The sequence below is a fragment of the Vigna radiata genome, chromosome 8 (assembly GCF_000741045.1).
Source record: "Vigna radiata var. radiata cultivar VC1973A chromosome 8, Vradiata_ver6, whole genome shotgun sequence".
Classification (NCBI taxonomy): domain Eukaryota; kingdom Viridiplantae; phylum Streptophyta; class Magnoliopsida; order Fabales; family Fabaceae; genus Vigna; species Vigna radiata.
The window spans coordinates 26,899,565-26,914,935 of record NC_028358.1 but is presented as its reverse complement, the minus strand read 5'-3'; the positions used below and the strand labels follow the sequence as shown (position 1 = coordinate 26,914,935).

At 32.7% G+C, this 15,371-nt stretch overlaps 1 protein-coding gene and 1 non-coding gene across 2 annotated transcripts; one reads left to right on the top strand and one right to left on the bottom strand.

Annotated features, from left to right (window-relative positions):
- The first annotated feature begins 7,104 nt into the window (after positions 1 to 7,104).
- LOC106772738 (probable LRR receptor-like serine/threonine-protein kinase RKF3) lies at positions 7,105 to 9,911 on the top strand. The gene has a single exon (XM_014659314.2). It carries the CDS (start codon positions 7,483 to 7,485, stop codon positions 9,349 to 9,351), a length of 1,869 nt encoding a protein of 622 aa, XP_014514800.1. The 5' UTR covers positions 7,105 to 7,482; the 3' UTR covers positions 9,352 to 9,911.
- Positions 9,912 to 14,826: 4,915 nt separating this feature from the next.
- TRNAH-GUG lies at positions 14,827 to 14,898 on the bottom strand. The gene has a single exon. It is a non-coding gene; the product is annotated as a tRNA-His (tRNA).
- Between the last annotated feature and the right edge of the window lie 473 nt (positions 14,899 to 15,371).

Genomic DNA, 15,371 nt, shown 5'->3' with positions numbered 1-15,371 from the left:
TTAATTTCAATATAATAGTAGTCATAAAGAATTTATCTTTTGATAGTAAAGAAAATAGAACGAAAAAAGTAAATAAATAAAATATTTGTGGCTGCAATAACTAATGGGTTAAAATAATTTTTGGTTGACCTTCATGTAACAATTTTTTTTTTGTTAAAAATGTGAATAAGATGTGCAATTGGAGTATAGAGACTTGTAAAAAATCTTGAGAGAGGAATTGTTTCTATTTTTATGGTTCAAATTTATTTCCTATAATTTTTTGTAAAATCTTAGGTTATGTACTATAGAGAACTATTTCTATTGGTTGATATTAGATATAAAATATTGAATTCTTATGCAAAATTATTATTATTATATATATATATATATATATATATATATATATATATATATATAATATTTGTGTGTGTGTGTTTTTTTTCTTTTTTTCAATTGAAGTTAGTATTTGATATTTAAGTTTATGCTTGATGAGGAGCATTTTCATTCTTGATTTGTGATTTTTGAGCTATTGGAAAATAATTTTAAAATCTAGATTTGAAATTAAATATCTAATGAATGTTTGTATTCAGAAATAGAACTTGTTTCATTAGTAATCTTTGACTTTTGAAATTAATGTATGATTTCACTTATTGAAGATTCAAAAGATTGAAACTTGACAAATAATGATAGACTCAAAGGTTCTAAGAATAAAATTTGAGTATTATAGTGAGTTGATTTTAACACGAATATGAAATTGAGATAATTAGAATACACGAGAATGAAGTGATTGAAGTTTGACAAATTATCTTAATTTCTTCTTGTCCAAAAACTATTTGATAAAAATATAAAAAGATTTTCATTGTGTTTTAGTGAACATTGTGGTCTAATTGAATTATAAATATGAGAGTTATTATGTGTTATGCAAGTTATTGATGTTATTTATCATTTATTAATTTTGATTGATGTACTTGTTTTTCACTATTACTTACCATGACCTTTAAAATAAAAAGAAATTTTTTTTCTAATCAAAATAATTTGTTAACACAAGAATGAAAAAAAAGTAAATTTACTGTTATAATATAAAGCTTTGTGAGATTTTATGTATACGATAACTATATAAAAAAATATTAGGACACCTTAACTATTTATATATTTTTTGCTAATAAAAAATTATTTTCAAATTCATGACTCTAAGAAAGAAAAAAAAAAGAGACGAAAACAGTGATAAAAAAATACTAATTAAAGAAAAGTTAGAAGATAAGATTAAAGAGATGATGATTTAAAAATATAAAAATGAAAGCATTTTAACTTAAAAGAAAAAGGATTATTCTTAAATAATTGTAAACTTTATCTTCTAATTATTGAATTGCAAAAATCACTCGGTCCCAAGCAAAAATTGCGTGTATCATTAGAAATGTGAACGAGAGTGGACACATATATAAGACGAATCATCGAAGCTTATTGTGGTTTGTTTTACGTCAGTTTTATATTAGGTGGGTGATGCTTATTTATTAAATAAATTACTTTTTTAATTAATTGGTTAGTCAATTAAAAACAAATTAAGTCACTTATAAAATTTTATGATTATGACAGATTGGTTTACTTTAAGTAATTATAACTAATCATTTAATCTATTACAACTATTATTATATATATTTAATTTTGTAATATTTCAATATTATAAGTTTATTCCATTTTTATTCATATAATTATTATTTTTAAAATTTTTATTCATATAAATATCTTAAAAAATAATCATATTATCATCTTTTATTTTTAGTTCGTTTGTTATTATTATTTATTTGTATTTTAGATTTAATCTATATTTCTTTTATTATAAAAAAGTATTCAATAAAAGGAAGGTTAATCACATATATAGTTTTCACTATATTCAATATGGTATCAATGCCTAAGGTTTTTTTGAAAAAAAAAATTTGTTGTCTCTGTTACTACATTTGTCATTGTCAGCAGCGATGTCATCTATCATTATCAGCGACAACATTGTTTATTGTCATTGTCTACCATTGTCACTACTAGAGTTTTAGTTTTGATCGATGATCACATGATTTTGATCGTCTTAGCCCAACGAAAATCATGTCGTCAACGACGGCTTCGTTGGAGCTCTTAAACACTCTCAACGCCTTTTAAAGTTGTCCTTTTTTTTTTTTTTTGTCGTGCATGGTGACATGTAGGAATGGCAAAAAAACCCGTACCCGCGGGTATTCGCGGATAAAATCCGCTACGGGTATTTAGTACCCGCGGGTAAAAGATACCCGCGGGTAACGGGTATTTTAATACCCGCTTGTTAACGGGCCGGGTTCGGGTATCACACTATCCGTACCCGCGGGTATCCGCTACCCGTTAGAGAAATAAAATTACAATTTTATCCTTTAATTATTTTTTATCAGACTTTCTTTTCTGTTGAATCTGCTTTTTAAAATTGGACCAAGCCGAAATCTCTTTTTAGGGTTTTTTCAAATCAAAATAAAATCCCTTTTTAGGGTTTCTTCTTCAAATTAGAACTAGGGAAAGCTGCCTTGTTCTGCCGCCTTCTACCGCTCCAAACGAACCTAGATGCAAAGTATCAGGAGAACGTATAGGAGGAGATCTCATCCTCGATGAGGAAGCTTAGATACAACTGAAACGCGAAAAGGTGCAAAGAAAAGAAAAGTGGGAGAACATCAACAAGTACTTCAAGAAAGTGAACGAAAGCAACAAGCGGAGAAAGATTCGAAAACGTACCCTTATTTCCACCTTGACGTGCTGTACAGGGAGAAGAGCAGGGTAATGGCAATGGCGGTGAAGCCGGAAAACATGGTGGCACTACTAATGGTGCGGCCGGAGCTGTTGCGGCATCGATAAAAGAAGGTGGTGGTGGTAGGTTATAGAGAGTGCAGAGGTTATTGGAGGAGGTGGTGGCCAGGCTGCTCCCTTTATTTGAGAATAAGAAACCCTAGTGGTTTCTGATCTAAAAGAGACTAAATGGGCCAACCCAACAGTTTTTTTTTATTACCTGTTTATTATTTTTATTATTTTTTATTTTTTTTCTGGAGTTTGGATAACGGGTATCCAACGGGTACCCGCGGGTTGAAAAAAATCCACAGGTTTTTTTAAGTCGGGTATTCAGCGGGTAGCGGGACGGGTAATGGGCATAATTTTACTTAGCGGGTCGGGTAACAGGTAGGCACTATCCGTGCCCGACCTGACCCGTTGCCATCCCTAGTGACATGTCTCGTCTCATCTTTAGCAGCGATTTAGAGTGTACATGTCACTCGTTTTCCTCTTTCAGGTTCGTTGTGTGTTGTTGTATATCTCGTCTCCTCTCAAGAAAGTAGGCAATGAAATACTAAGTTAACTTCTGCCTTACTTTCTTTTGGTTTTATTCAAAGCACTACTGACTACTAGTTACTCACACATAATAAGAACCATTCTTTTACAATATTTTTGATATATGTTTATGATGTTGTCCTAAAAGGCAATGATTTTTCCTTCATTAATCAGGTCAAGCACTATCTTCACGATCATTTTTATATTAAAGATCTTGGTGATCTCAAAAACTTTCTAGGCTTTGAGGTTGATCGATCTCGTCATGGCCTCGTTCTCAATTAATGTAAATATTGCCTTGACATTTTATTTGAGTTTGGTCTCACTACATGCAAACAAATTAACGCATCTTTTGTTATAAAACGTGTGCTTTTATATAGATTTTGCAAAAGTTTCCTTTTGACCATGCCTATAATTGTAACATGCCATTGGAAGCTACTCTGCAAGTAATGTTGAAGATTGTTGCTCCTCTTTCGTAAGAATCGAGATTTCATCCTCTAGGTTGTTGATTCGATCTCAAGAAACCACAAAGTACGAGATCTTTTGCAAGGCAAGAGCTTTTGGGCTAGTCACCTTACAAATCAAAACTCTATAAATAAAGGACCAATATACATTCTAAATTGCACAAAATACATTCTTGATCAGTTCTCTTTCACTTATAGAGCTCTTCTTCTTTTCTTTTACAGAATTTATCTTGAACTCTTTCAATTTCGTCCTTTTGTTCTCCTTTCCTTCTTTTTCTTTTCCACAAATATCTTGAGTTTATTTATTGAAGATACTTGTTAGTTTTGTTATCCTCAAAATTTTTGAGAAGTTCTTGTTATATCCTGAAGAACTTGCACATTAATAAGTTCTTAAGGACAATGGGTTTACATGTCTTGGGAAAATTTATTTGTGATCTTTGTCAGTTTTGATAACACCTTTTACACCTACAATCAATGCGCAATCTTCTTTCTAGTAATGTAATATCCTCTAATTATTTTATAAGTAATTAGAAATCTTCATGATATATTTGGATGGTGTGGAGATCTAAAAGTATTTAAGAAGACCTTTACTAGATTAAAAAAGATTTATCAAATATTACCTTTTATTATTTACTAATATAATTAAATATGATAATTACTTATAAATATCAAATAAAATATCTAAAAATATATTAGTTTCAAATTATCTTTTATCATAAATATTTTTAATTATCAAAGCCCTTGTTATGAGAAAAGATAGAAGTGGATTATCACTTCATTCGATCCAAGGTTCTTGAAGGTCTCATTGTTCTCTCTTAGGTTAAATATGTTTTTGGTCCTTTAATTTTTAAGTAAAATTGGAATTGGTTCCTCTTTGAAACTTTAGATCAATTTAACCCTCCATCTTTAGACATGCGTGAATTTAGTCATTTTAACCAAATTATGTTAAGTTTATTTAACATTTTAAACACATTTCTCAATTAACATTGAAACGAAATTGTGTTCAATGGTATAAACAACTCAAATTCTATAATGAGATACGTTTGAAATATTAAATAAACTTAACAAAATTTAATAAAAAAAATTTAAATTGATGTACTTTTAAAATTAAAAGACTAAATTAAATCAAAATTAAAAAAATAATAATTCCAATTATTACTAAAAATTAAAGGATCAAAAACATATTTATTCTTCCCAATTTCCTCTAAACATCAGTTCTTGGATATGCTTACAAAATTTCCTTTCTCAAACCTTTTCATATCAACGTAACATGATGAGTTTGTTTAAATCCATACTCTAATTAGAGGGTGTTGAAAATAGTATGACTTAGTTTCTCACACTAAGAGGGGGTGAATTGGTGAAACTTTAAAATCAGAGTCTTTTAAAAATCTTTTTCCCAAAAAGATGATCTTTCAAAACTTTCTTGAAATGCAAGGAATAATATTTTTAAGTGCAGCGGAATATAGTTGTCTATGCACAAAATAAAGTCGACTTTGAATTTAAAAGTGTAGGGATAAAGAGATCAAACGCAAATTTTTATACTGTTTCTGCTAACCTGCGTGCATCTAGTGTCCTTCCAATCCCAGGAAGCAAATGCACTATAACGATCAAGGTTTTTACAGTAAGGTTTTTATAGCGACAACACGTCAAAAATATAAAACGCCTCTCTAACCCTCTAATCAAAATATAGGCATATAACAAAGAAGAACAACAATAATATGTCCCCTCTTCTTCTGTAGTCTTCAACCCTTTGAGCAACCCTCATAGTCCAGAATGCCACACGATTGAGAAAAATTGATCATGAAACAGACACCTCAAGTGCAGGTTGATCAGACAGTCAAAACACACAATTCTTACTCTTCAAGCAATTACCAAAGATGAACACCAATCTCTTCTTTATGAATTCTTGGAGCTTTATCTGCGTTTTGTGAGATAGCACAAGTCTGAAAGAAAACACAGAATAGTTAAATTCACAAAAACTTCTTAAAAAATTCAAATTTGCGTCTATATATAGTTTTTCATAAAACTGACGCTCCTAAGCCGACTTTGCTACTAATAGAGTCGAATGTACACTAACAGTTACAACAGTAGCAATCAAAGCAACTTAAATACCACAATTAATGCAGTTGATTCTCAATTAATGCTTGGTCAAACCCCTTTAAATTATAGCCGTTAGACATGACAAACACTAACATAATTTCAAAACATAACCAACTTAGTCGAATTGCTTGCGCACATAATCAACTTTATAACAGTTCAATGCAATTTTGAAAAACTTTTTCTTCAAAAATTCTCACAGCATATTTTGAAAAAGTTTGTGCAAAGCCACGAGTTTTAATCGACTTACTTTATAATGAAGTCAACTTAAAACTGCTGTTTTGTCACACAATTAAAGTTCAACAAAAGTGCATGTGGTTTTTCTTTTCTAAAACATATGTTATGCATTCACAGATAAAATCTCATTATATAACATAGTGAATTATAATAATCATCACAAAAAAGAAACAACACAAACATATTCTCATATGATCACACAATCATAAAAGTAATGAACATGTAACACATATAACCCATCTATTATTAATTATGTATTATCATCATACAAAACCAGAAACTTTGAGATTCTAGGTTCAATTAAACCAGTATCTCCTTGTCACAATCTCAACACAGGGTATTAGGACTAACTTTGTAAATAACAAGTTCTAAAAGTTATACTCAACTTCTTTTCATAGTTACTTTATTGTGTACATATAATTCTTGCAACTTTGTGAGTTGAGTTGATCTATAATATTCTTGGTTATTCTCCTTTTAAGTCATTTGTTACATTTTAAGCTCTGTTTCTCTAATACAATTTTTTTTCCTTAAGAGAAAGCATTATGAATCTTTTAACATTGAACAGGGATGTGAAGGAGAATGGCATCACAAAAAAGTGAAGAACGAAAAAACACCTTATTCTCTCTTTCACTACTTGGAAATACTATCCAACATTTTACGAGAAAACAGCAACCAAAGTCTCAGCATCACCGAAAATTAACTGTTGTATGATTGCGTACTCTCGTGGAGATAAGTAATCCAAGGGTTGACTATTTGTCATCATTTAATGTCGTGTAGTCAGTAATAAGGTCCAATATATCATATAAAAATAAATATTTTAAAAAGCCATCAGTATAATTTATGTGTGGTGTTAGGAAAAAAGGGAAATTAGAAAAGCTTTTACTTTTGTTTTTGTTTGAGTTAAGGGATGGTTAAAAAATGCTTGCTTTCTTCAGAAAAAGGAGGAAAGTAGGATTGTTAGGATGGTAGTGATTGTGCAAATTATGTTGGCGTGGTAGTGACGTGTAGATTTGATGCAGGGGCAGTGGCCAATTACAAATTTGGTTATTGGCTTCTAGACGTTGAAAAAGGTGATGAAAGGGAAGAAGATAGGAATGGATGGATAGCGATGAACAGTGAAGAGAAAAGATCAACGATAGAGGATGAAGGATCAATGATTGTGTAGTGGGAGGAGTAGTAGTAGAAGAAGAAGAAGTAGTTTGAGTTGAGTTCGCGGAAGCACCCTGTCCTTGTGTCAGTGTCTGCTATTACTATTTGAGTATTGAGTAAAGAGTAAAGAATGAGGAGGAACATGGTCAAAAAAATATCAGAACGCCAACCTCTCTTACCTTTCTTCCCATTCCAACTCCCACATCGCTAACCCACCAACCCCTCCATTTCAATGACTCCTCTCAACCTCCTCCTCCTCTTCTGCTTCCTTTCTCTCCCATACTCTTCCTTATCCGCCTGTCCCCTCAACTTCACCGTCCTCGGCACCACCAAGCCTTCCTCCTTCGACTCCTCCCGCTGCCAGGTCATCAGCCAGGCCCTCCGCCTCGTCCAGTCCGACTACCTCCGCCGTAGCGGTTTCTTCCTCGCGCCCTCCAACGCCTCCGACTCCTGCTGGCAAAGCTTTCAGTCCTACGTTAACCTCTTCGACCCCACCTACGACATTCGCTCCTCCTGTGGCTACCAAACCTCCTGGATCTCCCAGGGCTGCGTCAACGTCACCACCAGACAAGAGTTTGAAGCTCTGGTTCCTCAATCCGCTCTTCAATCCGTAGGAAAAAACTGCAACCAATCGCTCGAGAATAATTCTCCCTGCGCCCTCTGCACCTCCTCCCTCTCCAATATCCCGCACTTGGGACAGTCCGTCGGCAACCTCACCAGCTGCACTGATTATTCTTCTATCTACGCCGCCGCCTTCGCCAACTCCCGCGGCCCCTCCGACCTCGGCACCGCCAAGTGCTTGTTCTCCCTCGAATTTCCCCACGCCGGTTCCTCCGCCTCCAAAAGAAGAAAGCTTCTTTTTGGGCTTGTTTCTGTTGTCTGTGTCTTGGTCTTCTGCTTGCTGGCTTTCGGCTTTTGGGCTTATCGCAAGTTTGAAAAGAAGGTGGGTCGGGATATGGATGTTCGTGTTGTGGAAACCGGTTTCATTTCTGGGTTGGATTCCATGGACCAGAGCACCACCTTGATCAGGTTCACTTTCGATGATATTAAGAAGGCAACTAAGAATTTCTCCCGGGATAACATAGTTGGAAGAGGGGGTTACGGGAATGTGTACAAAGGGTTGCTTCCTGATGGGAGTGAGGTTGCGTTTAAGAGGTTCAAGAATTGTTCGGCTGCTGGTGACGCGAGCTTTACTCATGAGGTTGAGGTTATTGCTAGCGTGAGGCATGTTAACCTTGTTGCCTTGAGAGGTTATTGTTCTGTCACGACTCGTTTAGAAGGTTACCAGAGGATTATTGTTTGTGATATGGTGAAAAACGGGAGTCTCCACGACCATTTGTTTGGTTCCAATGGGGTGAAACTGAGTTGGCCAATTCGTCAGCAGATTGCTCTAGGCACCGCTAGAGGGCTGGCTTATTTGCATTATGGGGCTCAACCTGCAATAATTCATAGGGATATTAAAGCAAGTAATATACTTTTGGATGATAAGTTTGAAGCCAAGGTTGCTGATTTTGGACTGGCGAAGTTTAACCCTGAGGGGATGACGCATATGAGCACTAGGGTGGCTGGAACCATGGGGTATGTTGCTCCGGAATATGCTTTGTATGGACAGTTGACAGAGAGAAGTGATGTGTTCAGTTATGGGGTTGTGCTTCTTGAGCTTTTGAGTGGTAGGAAGGCGCTTCAGATGAACAATGATGGTCAACCATCTGCTTTAACCGATTGGGCTTGGTCATTAGTTAGAACCGGAAAGGCTTTGGATGTAATTGAAGATGACATGCCACAACCTGGTTCACCACAAGTTCTTGAGAAGTATGTGCTAATTGCTGTGCTTTGTTCTCATCCACAGTTGTATGCTAGGCCAACAATGGATCAGGTTGTTAAAATGATGGAGACCGATGAATCAGTGCCCTCAATACCTGAACGCCCAATCCCTCTTGTCGCTGGGAGGATTGATATTGATAGATCTGTGAGCAGTAGTGGCTCTGGTCAGCTCTCTAGTCCAACGGGTTATCAAGCATATACTCTAGAAACTGATAGCCAACTAACTAATTCTAGGGAAGAAAGAAGCTCCAGCTCCAGGATTTTGTGTACAGATTGAGATTTTGAGTGTCGGGATAAATTGTTTGTAGATTTAGATTATAGAATACTGTTTTGTTTCTTCAAGTGGTTTCTGTTACAAAGCCAAATTGGATGTACAAATTTTGGTTCTTGCTAGAGTTTGCATAATGGCATCAGAAGAGTATGATCAAGTTTAGGTGAATTAAGTGAATCACTGCTGTATCAGAAGCAACTTCCAATTCATTTCAAGTATGTTTTAGTGCAATAAGTGATGGCATTTTTAGCTGAGCTCCATTGGCACTTGTATTTCTCTCGCTGTGACACAACTTCTCAATACTAATGTTGAAGTAGAGGAGTATCATTACCGTTTGTTTTGTCAACTCAGTGGGAAAGCTGATGTCAGAGTGAAACAATCCCAAAAAGAGAAGCTGGCATATATGTCTCTCAAAAGCTAAGTGCACATGCTCCCTCCTGTTATGGGTTAATCAGGCTGCTTATGATTTGGAACATGTCAAAAAGGTTTGACTTTTATTTTCAGATATAATATTATCATGCTACTGAGCCTGAACTCAATCATTAGTCTAATGGAGTTGGCAATTATTATTGTGTCAGAGAAATGTGCAGATAGCTTAGGTTTGCAACACACAACTCATGCATTCTGTTTTCTCTTGGCAGATGAACAAAATAAATGATAACAAATCTTTGAGATTTTATTGGACAAACTAGAGCTTTGGTTGTGATGTATTATTCTATTTTTTTTTCTTCTTTTTCTGATGGGGTGGTGCATTATTATTCTGGAATAATTGACAATTAACAAAACATCTAATTTTGTGGGCCCTGTGGCCGAATTTGTTGAAATATAAGAAAGTGAAGAGCATCATATTTTTGTTAAAGTAATGGCCTAATGGAGAACCGTTTTTGTTTCTTCAAAGGACATCTTCACTGCTTTGAAGATCTGATGATCTTGCAATGCAGTGATTTGAAGCAGAAGGGATAGTTTGACCTTTAAAACTTAAGCACCTCCCTCAGAGTAAAGGAATCAAGTACCATTAAATGAGCCTCATTCACCTGCAAAAAAGTGTAACTGGCCCCTGTTCATGAACGATGAAGTTATTTAAGTACATAGCTTTTGAAATCATATAAGAATTTTGTGAAATATAAATGCAAATTATACACCCTTCAGTAGTAAGAAAAATCAGCTGCTTCATTTCAGGCTTTAAAAAATGCCCTCATCTATTCATTGTGTAGAAGCAACCTATCTGCACATGAATATGAAAATGGATAAAAGGGGTATTCTTGCTACTAAGATATTGTTTCAGTTAAAAGGATTTACCTATAGAAGATGCTAATAATTTAACCCTTCAGGACAGGGCTGCACTTTGAAGGGGAGGGAATGCTTTCATTTTAATAATTACTTGTTTGTTTGTTTTTCATTTTTCTCATCAAGTTTATTTTCTATTTCACGTAATATTATTGTTTTTTTTACTGGTGTGGAGATATTTGTTAAAATCTCTTTTCCAAATATTGTTGCAAGTGCTTAATACTATTTGGTTTAGACAAAAAAAAAATTATTGTAAAATTTGATAGAAACACCGACAAATTGGAGATTTTGAGATGTGTATACACTTGTAGACTTATTCGTTTTATGTTGTGTAAATCACATAAGATACAACGAGAGTTTTTCGATTATTTATGAGATACTTAGAATTTAACAAGATAAATTCTTTTAAAAAGTAAATGTACCGAGGATAGGAAAATAAGGAAAATAGAGAAGAGAACAAATGAGAAGAGTGAAAAAGAGAGATGATTTTCGAAAGAGGAAGAAGGTTCTATTTATAGAGAAGAGGTGGGCTATGAACCCAATATCTTGTAGTTGATAAATGTGAAGAAGACCAAAACATGCAAAAGAGGAACCACAACTTGCAGCTAAAGTTTTGCAATAGATCAAAACCATTTGGATATCCAACAATTTTATAAATTGGACTTTTTGAGACGTGTATATTCTACTTAATGGATTTATTCACGGTATATTATGCAAATCATACAAGATATCACAAGAAATTTTCAATTATTTATGAAATATTTAAAATCTAACAAATATATTATTTTAAAAAGTAAATATACTTAGTATAGGAAAAAAAGGAAAATAGAGAAGAGAGCAAATGAGATGAGAGTGAGAGTGAAAGACAATTTTCGGAAGAGGAAGATGTTAAGATCAGACCGTCTAGAAAGACTAGACCGTTTAGCAATTCAAGTTTTGAAGTTTAACAATAATCATTAAACGAAATGTCTTTTAAGGAAGAGAATTTCCTACTTAACATGTGACGTCTAAGCACTTGCTTAAGTCAAATGAAAACTTAAGGCTTGATATGAGAAGTTACGTAAAATTTCCAAATGCTAATACACAATCTTCTCATAATAAGAACATAACACAAAAGTGTTTCTCTGAAGTCTATATCATCTAAAGACATTGTTTGCAGGAAGTGCCTGGTTAATAAGAAAAGTCTACATGAAAGCTTTAGAGATAACATACCTAAGAATTTGTATTCATGTAGCGACAAAAAGGAATATGTGCAAAACAGTCAGTTATGTTCTTAAGCTCTTAATTTGAAATATCTTTTATTGAGAATTGTAACAACACTGAAGCTTAAATGAACTATATCAAAAAGTAGTGTTGTAAGCGAAATTATCTCATAAGAATATCGTCTAATGAAAAGTGTGCTAAAATATACATCTAAAACAACTTTTCATAAGAGCCTAATGCCTTATGTCATCTATTGTCAAAAGATTTATACATCATCCAACCCTTTTGGAATGATATACTTGAACGATACGTTAATTACTGACAAGACGTATGACAAGATATTTTGAACAAGCAATAAAAATTAACGGCTATAAATGTTCAAAAATATTAATGCATCTACTGTAAAGTGTCATTTTGCTTGCATACCTTGTCTTTGTTATCTTTGTGGAATAGGAATACAGAAAGGATTAATTAGAACATCTGCACATGCTGGATAAAGACGTTAAGAGAAGCAAAGAACATTCGAGTATAAATCATTTGAACAATTCTACTCTCATAGAGTCATACAAGCTACTCTTCAATGAAAACTGTAATAAAGCAATGTACCTCTAATGAAAAGATAAAAGTCCGATCTCTCACCTAAAGGCTGCCTGCTTTTCTGAAAAATCAACTCAACATCCAACGATAATCTTTCAAAAGGGCCTATATGAAGAAGATCAATTCAAGAGAAGAAAGTTGTTGCTCTTGAAGAAAAATGTAGAAGGATGGTTGAAAAAGAAATATACAAAGGGTGAAAAATAAAGGAAGGTAAGAAAAGAGAGATAGAGAGAGAGTATGCTCAAGAAAACTCACCATTCATCAACTCTACCTCATCTCAAAGCTTATATCATTTGATTCTCTTCAATCCAACATATGTGATGAAAGCAAGCTCAAATAAGATAAAATATGAAGAGAAAGCTATCATCCAATCTAGTTCCTCATATTATCTTCGAGCCTACAATGCCTGATGCTTCCAAAATGGAAGGAAGAGAAAGAAGATGAAAAAGAAGAAGAGAACAAGCAGAATAGAAAAGAGAAAAAGAAGAGAGAAAAAACAATTCATGATCTCATATCGTCTAATGTTTTTCAACTTAAGAGTAGAGATCTCATGAGGTCACAAATTGATTTATATTGTTGTAGTCCTCTTGATGAGAGTTTATTCAATCTGTATTTGTAAACAAGCACCAAGTGTGCTTGTAACTTTGAGCTAAAATACTGTACTAGTCAGGTTAAACTAGGAGATTAGGAGTAGGTTATACATGGATGCTAGGATGGCTAAAATACTCAATCAGGAGTGGGTTATACTTGGTGTTTGGAGTGGTTGTAATACTCAACCAGAAGTGGGTTATACTCAGATTCCAAGAGTGGTTATAATACTCAAGTAGGAACGGGTAAACTCGGTCTAGACAGTTGTCTAGGAATAGATCCTAGAGAAGCTAAACTCAAATTAGACATGTTGTTTAAGGATGCCAGAAGTGACATAGAATACTCAACTAGGAGTAGGTTTTACTTGGTACTAAGAGTGGTGTAAGAATACTCGGACTAGATTTTTATCTAAGGGTGCCAAGAGTGGCATAGAATACTTAACTAGAAATAGGTTATACTCGAAACTGAGAGTGCTATAAGAATACTCAACCAGAAATGGGTTAAACTGGTTGTAATCTTGAAAAGATTGATGAAATCTCTTAAGAGTTCATAAGAGAGAATTGGATGTAGTTTAAGTTTTAGTGAATCGGTATAAATAATATGCCTCAAGGTTTTCTTCTTTTAAACTATTGTTAAGTCTTTTATGTTATTGGTTGATAATTTGGCATATGTTTCCGAACTTCAAAACATGTGTCATAAGAATAAAAGATTTGTTTTAAAGAAGAATGAAGAGTACCTTGAGAATGATTTATAATTGAGTATCAATTTTTATCCAACAAGTAATCTAAACAGAAACAATATCAATCACTTTTTTAGTAATATGATTAACATATCCTTAACTCTTGAGCCAAAATTTAATATTCTATGCCCAAGTTGTATAATTAGTATTATCTAACTTATCATAGACAAATGTATATTACTATAATTAGTATATATAAACAAATATATATTAAAATAATTAAAATATATGGACAAATAAGAAGACGAAATTTTTTCTAACATATAACTAAAAATTTTAAAGTAATATTTTATCCTTTGAAATATATAACTCAATTTGAATAATTTAAAATTATAATATATAATTATTTAATTAAATTAAAATCCAAACTTAGATTCATAACATCAATTAAATAAGTTCAAACTCGGTTATATTATATATGCAATACATATTAAAACTAATACAGCAACTAAAATTTAAACATTCTGTAATTCAATAATGTATTATTCTTTCTCCCTATATTATTCAATAATCCTTGGCTTAACATTTTTTTGCTACTTTGTTGTCCTTTCTGGCCTATCTTTTATGTTTTGGCGCCAGCTTTGGCAATAAATTGAAAAGGAGGCTCATCATCCTTATCTTTATCTTGGATGTAACATTAATGATATGAGATTCATAACCTTTTGAAATTAAAGAGATTAGATATGTATATTTTTTTCTGATATTAAATAATTTAGTGGAATTCAATTAAAATATAGTTTTATTAATATAAAAATTCATCCAAACAAATCTTAAAAATTTATTATGTGTAAGAAAATCTGTAAGAAAATCATAATATCTGTAAGAAAATCTCCAACGTGGGCGGGCCTAGAGTGTCTTTATCTTATCTTACGATTAAAGAATATATTTGGTTTGTCTGCGTGAATTTATTATGTATATAAAAATATATTTAAAAAAATTACATTAAATAACTGTTTATACATTAGATAACTTTTTTAGTTTATTAAAAAAAATCATTTAACTGTTTTATCTAAAATTAGTTTCAGAAAACTTTTTAAAAAAAAAAATTAACCGTAAAATTAATAGTTTGTGGCTGCTGGGATTCGAGCCCAGGTCTCCACGGCCACAACGTGGAATTCTCACCACTAAACTACAGCCACTGCAGATATTATAAAGTACTTACACTTAATGTTTCTCTCAAATTATACAAATATAACCCCTTAGTATATGTTACAAAATAACGTACAAAACGACAGACCAAATACTCATAAATGCCATCTAATTTTTACGAAGTTATATAATAATAAATAATACTATTTCCTTTTTTTAAATATTATTTTTAGAAAATATTAATGGTGACGAACTAATTATACTATCAATTCGAAAAGGGTATCATAATCCTGAATTTTATGAACATTGTTAGAAAAAGACAAGCAAGAAATCATTTTAAAAATTCTTAAAGTCAAATATATTATACAATTATTTTTTTCATAGGAAGGCAGTCAAGGAATGACTAACAAGAAATCACTTAATAGATTTTTAAAGTTCTTAATCAAAATCTATACAATATTATTTTTGTGAAAAAATGTCGTACATCATCACAGAACAGACTATTTTTTGTCATATGCTGCTA